Here is a 9,361-nt window from a genome sequence, read left to right as displayed (position 1 = left end):
AGTTTAGAAGACATTGACCTCATAGTGTGAAGACATTCACTCATATGTAGAGAGTTGGTTCCAGATTTGTACGAATCCACGAATAAGTACAAGTGAGGAATCTAACTACTTTGTGAAGCATAAGTGAACACACTAGGCATGCTATGAGATGCAAAACATGATAGGTTCAACTTTGTAGCAACAGAAACCACTTGTGGTTGAAAAGGATGAATCTATCGGATCAAAAAGACTGTAAAAAGAGTTTTTATTTACCACTCGAGGAACTACTAGACAGAGTAGGAGATGAGGCTGAGCAGTTCGATCTTCCGTGCCCTAACTTAACGACGGCGGACACCTGCGGCGACGGCGGAGAAGACGATGTCCGCGGCCAGTGTGAGGACGGCGTCGGTGAGGTCGCAGCAGCTAAGCGCTTCGTCGTCGGCGTCGTCGGGGGCTAGCGGTGGCCCTAGGGTTTTTGCGAGAGAGAGAGCGAAGTGGAAGAAGAGATAATTACTGGGGTGAGGCGTGTATTTATAGGGACAGGGACGGCACAATGTTATTACGTAGGTGCCCCTGGCGGTTCACATCTGAAGGACACGTGGTGATCATGCAACACATTGGAGGTAGTTCCACGTTCCCACGTACGCCTGGATTGTTGGGTGGTCGTTCCCGCTTCTCCGGGTTTCAGGTAAAAAGGATTGAGCATTGAAAACAGATTAATGTTTGTCTCTGTATCTTCTACTGACAAGGACGCAGAGAAGACATTCGACAGTTTCATTAGAATGCATATGATTTGAATAGATAGATTTGAGACGGAAGCATAGAAAGGTTAGGGTCTAATCACATTCAGTTAGTTCAAAAGATTCAACTAGAAGACATAGCTATAAGTGAATGCTATAGAGGACATAAACCAAATCAATATATTGAAGATAAACATGAAGCGATGTTAACATTGAAGACAAACCAAATGTGAAGACTTTGCAAATGTAATGCCAGCAGAAAGTATTCTAAACAAAAGTTTGGTGGCGGCGTTACCCACCGTATAGGAAGTATTGGACACAGACACGAAGCACAATTATCATGGCGCTCTGAAGTCAAATTCCACGTTAATGTATTCACACTTAGAGTGTAAGTCTTCATTAGTTGAAGATGTACATTACTTCATGTGTTTGCACATCTAAGTCATCAACATGCATAAGTGTTAGGATGTGTGCATGATCACAGGACATTTCATGATTCCAAGATATTTAGCTCACACCGCAACATGCAAAACCTTTTCTCATCCAAGGGCTTTGTGAAGATATCTGCCAGTTGCTCTTCAGTGCTGACGTGAATGATATCAATATCTTCCTTCATGACATGGTCTCTGAGAAAGTGATGACGGATCTGAATGTGCTTTGTCTTCGAGTGCTGAACTTGGTTGTTGGCGATCTTGATGGCGCTTTCATTGTCGCAGTAGAGTGGCACTTGCTTCAGATGAATGCCATAGTCTATGGGTGTTTGCTTCATCCATAGAAGCTGAGCGCAGCAAGATCCAGCAACAATGTACTCAGATTCAGTAGTGGAGAGAGATATACAAGTGATCGTCCCAGAAAGTGACATGCGCCTAATGTAGACTTGTGATCCACCTTGTCACCAGCATAATCAGCATCCGAGAATCCAACTAGATCAAACTCTGAGCCCTTTGGATACCATAATCTAAGTGTTGGGGAGTAAGCCAAATATCGAAGAATTCGCTTCACAGCTAAGTGATGCGATTCCTTTGGTGCCGCTTGGAATCGGGCACACATGCAAACACTAAGCATGATATCTGGCCTAGATGCACATAAATAAAGCAAGGAATCAATCATGGAGCGGTATACCTTTTGATCGAACTCTTTACCATTGGCGTCAGAATCTAGATGACTCTTGGTAGGCATTGGCGTCGTATAACCTTTGCAGTCTTGCATTCCAAACTTCTGCAGGCAATCTTTGAGGTATTTCTCTTGAGATATGAAGATGTCATTGTGTTGCTGTCGTATTTGATGACCAAGGAAGAACTTCAGCTCAACCATCATGGACATCTAATATTGCTCTTGCATCATGTATCCAAACTCATCACTGTATTTCTGATTAGTGTAGCCGAAGATAATGTCATCCACATATATTTGGCACACAAACAGTTCACCATCATATGTCTTCATGAAGAGAGTGGGATCCAGGGAACCAGGTTTGAAGCCTTTGCTCTTCAGGAAGTCCTTGAGTGTGTCATACCAAGCACGAGGGGCTTGTTTGAGGCCATACAGTGCCTTGTTATGCTTGTAAACCATGTCAGGATGTTTTGGATCTTCAAAACCAGGCGGTTGTGCAACATCAACTTCTTCTTCAATCTTGCCATTGAGAAAGGCACTCTTCACATCCATTTGATACAGAAGGATGTTATGATGATTTGCATAGGCTAGCAGTATGCGAATAGCTTCAAGCCTAGGCATAGGAGCAAATGTTTCATCGAAGTCCATTCCTTCAACTTGAGTGTATCCTTGAGCAACGAGACGAGCCTTGTTTCTGACAACTTGACCATGCTCATCTTGCTTGTTGCGATATATCAATTTAGTGCCTATGATATTGTGTTTACGAGGATCAGGATGCTTGACCAGTTCCCATACATTATTCAGCTCGAATTGTTGAAGCTCTTCTTGCATAGCTTGAATCCATTCAGGTTCCATGAAGGCTTCATCAACTTTCTTGGGTTTAGATATTGAGACGAATGCAAAGTGCCCACAGAAATTTGCTAGTTGTGTTGCCCTTGAAAGAGTGAGTGGACCAGGTGCATTGATGCTATCAATTATCTTCTCAATCTATACTTCATTTGCAATACGAGGATGAACTGGACGAAGATTTTGCTCTTGTTGGTCATTTTCATCGTATGAAGGATTGTCTTCAGGCCGAGCATTGTCTTCAGGTTGATTAGGTGCAGAGATGATAAGTTCCTCTTCAGGCTGTACTTCAGACAGTATGATTTCTCCAGTTCCCATAAGCTTGATGGATTCACTGGGTGGAATTTCATCTAGCACATTTGGCAGGTGCTCTCTTTGCGAGCCGTTAGTCTCATCGAACCGCACATCCACAGTTTCAACCACTTTATATTGAAAGAGGTTGAAGACTCTATAGGAGTGTGAATCCTTTGCGTAACCAAGCATAAAACCTTCATGTGATTTTGGTGCAAATTTTGAAGTGTGATGTGGATCCTTGATCCAGCACCTAGCACCAAATACTCTGAAGTAACTGAAGTTTGGCTTCTTACCAGTGAGGAGTTCATAGGATGTTTTCTTCAGAAGCTTGTGAAGATAAAGACGGTTGTTGACATGTCATGTAGTATCAATAGCTTTAGGCCAGAACTTTCTTGGTGTCTTGCAGTCATCGAGCATCGTCCGAGCCATCTCAATGAGTGTTCTGTTCTTGCGTTCCACGATGCCATTCTACTGTGGCGTGTACGGAGCTAAGAACTCATGAGTGATGCCCAATGTATCGAGATAAGTGTCGAGGCCGGTATTCTTGAATTCAATTCCATTGTTGCTTCTGATGTGCTTGATCTTGACGCCATAGTTGTTCATGGCTCGATGTGCGAAGCGTCTGAAGACATCCTGCACTTCAGTCTTGTAGAGAATTATATGCACCCATGTATATCTTGAATAATCATCAACAATGACGAAGCCATAGAGACAAGCAATAGTAGTAAGAGTAGAGTAGTGAGTAGGGCCGAAGAGGTCCATGTGTAGCAATTCGAAGGCTTGAGTCATTGTCATGATTGTCTTCGAGGGATGCTTGCCCTCGTCATCTTTCTAGCTTCACAGGCACCGCATAAGTGATCCTTCTTGAACTTCACGCCCTCGATGCCTATGACGTGCTTCTTCTTTGCAAGAGTATGCAAGTTCCTCATGCCAGCATGCCCTAGCCTCCGATGGCAGAGCCAACATTCTAAAGCTTTTACAAGAAGACATACGACAAGCTATGGTCCTGCTGAGAAATCTACCATGTACAAATCATCTTTCCGATACCCTTCAAAGACTAGACACTTGTCAGATTCCATTAGAACAAGGCAACGATATTTTCCAAATATCACAATCATGTTCAAATCGCAAAGCATTGAGACAGACATTAAGTTGAAACCAAGGGATTCAACAAGCATCACTTTATCCATGTGTTTATCCTTTGAGATTGCAACTCTACCTAGACCCAATACCTTGCTTTTACCAGTATCAGCAAATGTGATGTGACTTTTGTCAGATGGACGTAAGGTTGAGTCCATGAGAAGACTTCGTTCGCCAGTCATGTGATTAGTACATCCACTATCAATAATCCATTCTGAAGCAGCTGGTGCCATACCCTACAGTGCAGTTAGGGGGATAGGCTTCACGAAGAGTATTGTGAAGCATAAACATTTGACGAGCAAGTGGAGTATGAAAGCTTAGATTCAGGTTAGGACTGATAGGACAAATAGCAAGCGACTCGGGAACAAAATACATAATAAGACCATTTGGGCATTTGATCTTGCGCCCTACAAGATGTTTTAGGTCCCTAGCAATAGCTTCAGACTCATTTGATTTTCGGCTGGAGACCTTTCCCTGCAAAAGAGAGATATAAGCTTTCTTAGCCACCCACATCTTCAAGGGTGGCTTCGAAGCAATGAGTCTAAGTGCAGCATCTAAGAACTTTGGCTTTGGAGCCCTAGCGAATAGTCTTGCAGGTGGAGAATAGTACTCATAAGAATAAGCAGAGTAGTTCTGGGTCTTATGAACATGGCGGTTTTATGAAACACGCTCATATTCGTAGGCCTAATTATAGTTTCCCTGCAAAACATTTGTGTTAGTGTGATTTGGGTGAGTTCTCTATCTGTATGAAGCCTTTGGACCATATGAAGCCTCTGGTTTGGGGTTTGTCTTTTTCCCTTGTGATGTCATGACGACATTCACAGGAAGATTCTCCAGACACCTTTTGGGCACCCAGACTTTTCTTCATAAGTGGCCCATTCCTGCAGTTAGTACCAATATACCTGGCAAACACTTCACCATTCTGATTCTTAAGCAGTTTATAGTTTGCATCAAAGGATTCATCAATGACAATAAGATTAGCACAAGTGAAGCAAGATAGGGTAGATGGATCCACTGAAGGTTCCTTTGTAGCAACCCATGTGGTTTTGGGGTAATGCTCAGGCTTCCAGTAAGATCCATCAGCATTCATTTTCCTTTCAAACCCAACACCCTCTTTCCTAGGATTTCGGTTCAGAATCTGCCTTTTGAGGACATCACATAGTGTTTTTGGGTTGCTGGAGAAGGCTCATTATTTTCTGGGTTGGAGGTCGGTGTTGCTGCTGGCGCTGGTTCACGGAAGACATGTTTGCTGCTTGATGAAGCGGTGGAACATAGAGTCCGAAGTCGCCAAAGCAGCCGATGACGAACACCAGTGTGCCGAAGAAGAAGATTCAGACGGGGGTGGGCGGCGGGTCAAGGTGGATAAGTACTGACCCATTTGTGATGAACATGAGAGAGCCCAGTGTAAAGCTCTGGCCTAGCATGAAGTCACCATGCATGATCTTAGATTCGATCAAGAGTGGGCCTCCTGTCGACGCAGTGGCCGAATGGTGCGCCAACTGATGGTGCATAAAATAACCAGTGTCCTCTGTAGGGTGCAGAGAATAGCCGGAAGTACCAGAGGGGATTGCACATGAGCTTTACCCAGGTTCGATCCCTCATGGCAGAGGTAACACCCTACTCCTACTTTGTTTTGGATTAATGGTGACAACGCCTCGTGTGAGGTGGTTATAGATTGAAGATGATAAAAATCTACCGGGGTCTGAATCATGGAACAGAGGCCCTTGACCTACCCCTAGCGTCGCCTTATAGAGGGGATTAGAGCTAAGTTTTATAGGGGCCCTGGCCGACATTGCCAGGGGAACTATTGGCTTGCACGCTAAGATCAAGCTTTCTTAGAAGTTGGGCCCTTGATGGATCGCCAAGGCAAGGCTGCAGCCAGGCCTTCTAGGCCCTGAGGCCGTCCCAGTATCGAGCTTCCTGGCCAATGGGTACCGTTAGAGCGTGCGGATCAGATCATGTGAGAGGCACTCGCGAGCAAGGATGCCCATGGGAGGAGGGTACTCTAGCATATCCTTGTATCTTGTTGATGGTTTGAATGTAGAATCTGAGTGTTTTGTTTATGCAAAATTTAGTTAGTCTTTTGGTTTGTTAGATCTAAAATCAGTTCCTATCTGCTCCCTTTTAGATATCTAAGCCCTAGCCCTGGTCAACCTTTCCTCACATGTGATGCTTTGTGGCGAACCTTCTCTTCATCACTCATGAATGCGATTAAAACATTTCCTACTATATATTCAATTTTATGAATTTTTACAAACCCAACTTTGCCAGCCGAGCAATTTTTTCTATAAATCCAACCAATCTTTGTGGACCATTGGATCTAAATCTGGTCCGTTCATTTCGGTTCCTTGCTAAAACCTAACCTTAGCCACCCACCCACTCCTCCCATGCGCCGCCGGGCGCCGCACACCCTCTGTCCTTCGTGCAATCACTTCTCTATACCACCATAGTCATACGTGTCATCTTTCCCATCTCGAATATTTTCACACAACCGTATACACTATCTCCACCATCCCCCACCACTCTGATGCGGCGATCACGTAACTCACCGCAAACGCTCGGATGTAGTACAAACTTTTTTTCTTCTTGTTGAATGAATGGTACAATAGCTTAAGAAGAAACCTAAACCGAACAAAAGAAGGGGTACTGATCCGCTCATATCGACGTCATCGAACCGTCGCGGTAGCATCCCCGTCGAGAACAAACGAAGTAGAAGAAAACATAACTTACAAAAGTCGACTCGAAAAAAGGTTCAGAATGAAACAAAATGTCGACTCTAAAACTACGGAAATAATGATGCATGAATGTTCGGCGTTTCATCGACGATGCACGTCGTCTGATGCCTGGCGCCGGCCGGTTCATGCGTTCCAAGAACTATTACACCCTTGCATCACGATAAGTTGATGTAGATGCTGCCCTGCTTGGCGCATCCACACGATGGGCAACCCGACGCTACTTCCGCGCATGGCCCGCAGATGGAGAGGTGCCGGCACGGCAGTAGCACCACCACCGGCGCATTCTCACCGCACCCCTTGCACATTCCGGCTCCTGTCACCGGAGGCTCCACCACCGGCATCTCCACCTCCTCCCCCCCGCAGAATGCCAGGTGATAGTCCCCCCAGCAGCATGACTCGGCGTCGTCCTCACCTTCACCTTCACCGCTGCCACTGCCACGGTAACGGACCGCTTGCTGGGCAAGCGCCCGCTCTAGGTCGGCACGGAGCACGTTGGCCTCGGTCTGCTTGGATTGCGCGTCCGTGCACCACGCCTCAGCCTCCATGTAGAGGGTCCTGAGGCGCTCCCCGAGTGCACAGTTGACGCCCCAGTTGTGCATGATCTCCTGGTCCTTGGCCAAGAGCCGCTTCTCCACCATGGCCTCCACGGTCGAGAGCATGAGCGTCTCATGCCTCCGCATCTCCTCCTCCAAAGTATTACAAAACCTTTCTGCCTGCATCATCCATTACGGTTAACCAAAGCTAGATAAGCATCAAACGCAAAGTATGGATCTGTAGTGCATGCATGGTGGCGATTTGATCTGGGCACTTACTTCGTTGCGCAGGCTGCGGTCGACGACCATTGGCTGCTGATGCGCCTGGGTCGCGCCAAACGCCGCCGACGACTGCTCCTCGCGCTTCCGCTTGTTGGTGGTGGTCATTTCCTGAGCACCGTCAAGCTCGACGCCCAACGTCGGCGCCGGAATCGGTGCCGTGACGAGGCCCGAGTGGTCTCCCTGCTGGCTCGGCACCGCAGAGCCATACAAAGGCCCACTGCTCACAGGCATAGCAGCGGCGGAGGCACCCGCGGCGAGCCCGTGAGCAGCGGCAGGTTGGTGGTGGCCGGTTCCGAGTATCATCTGCTATAAGCGTTGGTCGTCCATGGCCATGACACGCCCTATATATAGAGCCAAGCCGGCGCGTTCCCGGGGTCAGAGGTGAGGGATGGGGTCATCGATCGGTGGGGTGGCAAACGACGCGCAAGGTTGGCAGCGAGCGGGGGTATTAATGGCCTTGGGTTGGCGTCGAGTGAGAAGAGCAACTGAAGATTATATTTGACCCCAAATAACTCCTCTCCTTTTCAGGATGGATCTCCGTTTCAATCTTCCTAAATTTGGAGTAGAAACCAAGAATTCACCGTGTTTCTTTCTTTACAAATCTGCAACCAACGTATATGCACCCAAATTGCTGGCTTCTGTTCGCGTCCAACGATCGATCCGGTTGGTTGACTTGCAAAACCCCAGGGAAAACCTAGCTAGATGCCGAGATTACATGTGTAGTATACTAGTTTACGGTAATCCGTATATATATGTTCTGGCGCCAAATCAGCGTGCATCGTCGAGGAGTACTTGCTTCAACCTGCATGAATCCTGGTGTGTACTGTATGGAAACCCAAATTAAACAAAACATATTAATCTCTAGCTAGACTAGACTTGGCAAAGGGAAATTGCATTTTTTTATCGCTTACGAACGTTCGTTCATGCACTGCATGCGTTCCCAGAATCAGCGCACGTACTTTTAATGTGCTGCTGGGATATATAGGCGTTTTTTGGCTGCCTAGCTGTAGACGGTTCAGGAAAAGGACAGAGGAAAATAAGGAAGTAAGTTAGAGCGTATAGGCTCGAAATTAGGAAGGAAATAAATGAGCTAACTGATTCGGTGAGAACAGATATCCATCCTCGGCAATTCATTCTTGCAAATCAGCCGATATAGATCTTTACATTTAATACTTGGATGAAAATTAATTCTTTTATATAATTGTCAAATATCTCTGCGAAGTGTGTGTGTATCCCTCGTACATCATCGTCTTAAATTGCGGGATACAAATGCAATTACTAGAGGAAATCGACGCCAAAATAGAATCGACACGTCACCAGCCATAAAAACACATGGCTTGTACAGTTGTACAAAACAGTGCTGATCTGTATGCTACAATAGCAACAACTCATCACAATTCACAAATCAACCGTATGATTAAGTGGTTTGCAACCAAAACTTGATAAAAAAACTGTATGATTCAAAAAAGAAAACAAAGAAAGTTAAAGACAAAATAATTAACGTGAATGTAGAGGCCGGAGGTCCTCCTTTTCAAAAATTGCCTGTTAATAAACCTACCATTTACGTATCTTTGGAAAAGAATAACAACTGACTAAATAATTTGAGAACCACTATATTTGGAGATTGGAATTGATAAAGTTAGAAATTACGAATTACTGTATATTGCAATTTTACTTTCCTTTATTGTCTTTTTATGGACGC

General features: G+C 45.5%; 1 protein-coding gene across 1 annotated transcript; it reads right to left on the bottom strand.

Moving 5' to 3' along the window:
• Positions 1–6,736: 6,736 nt before the first annotated feature.
• On the bottom strand, positions 6,737–7,962 carry LOC119315706 (probable BOI-related E3 ubiquitin-protein ligase 2). The gene is made up of 2 exons (XM_037590224.1): positions 7,657–7,962; positions 6,737–7,557 (listed from the first exon to the last, which is right to left on the bottom strand). The coding sequence occupies exons 1-2, from the start codon at positions 7,960–7,962 to the stop codon at positions 7,000–7,002; spliced, it is 864 nt and encodes a 287-aa protein (XP_037446121.1). The 3' UTR covers positions 6,737–6,999.
• Positions 7,963–9,361: the final 1,399 nt, after the last annotated feature.

Source organism: Triticum dicoccoides, chromosome 6A (genome assembly GCF_002162155.2).
Source record: "Triticum dicoccoides isolate Atlit2015 ecotype Zavitan chromosome 6A, WEW_v2.0, whole genome shotgun sequence".
Lineage (NCBI taxonomy): Eukaryota > Viridiplantae > Streptophyta > Magnoliopsida > Poales > Poaceae > Triticum > Triticum dicoccoides.
Note: the sequence above shows the minus strand (reverse complement) of the source record. Positions and strands in the feature narration are given on the sequence as shown.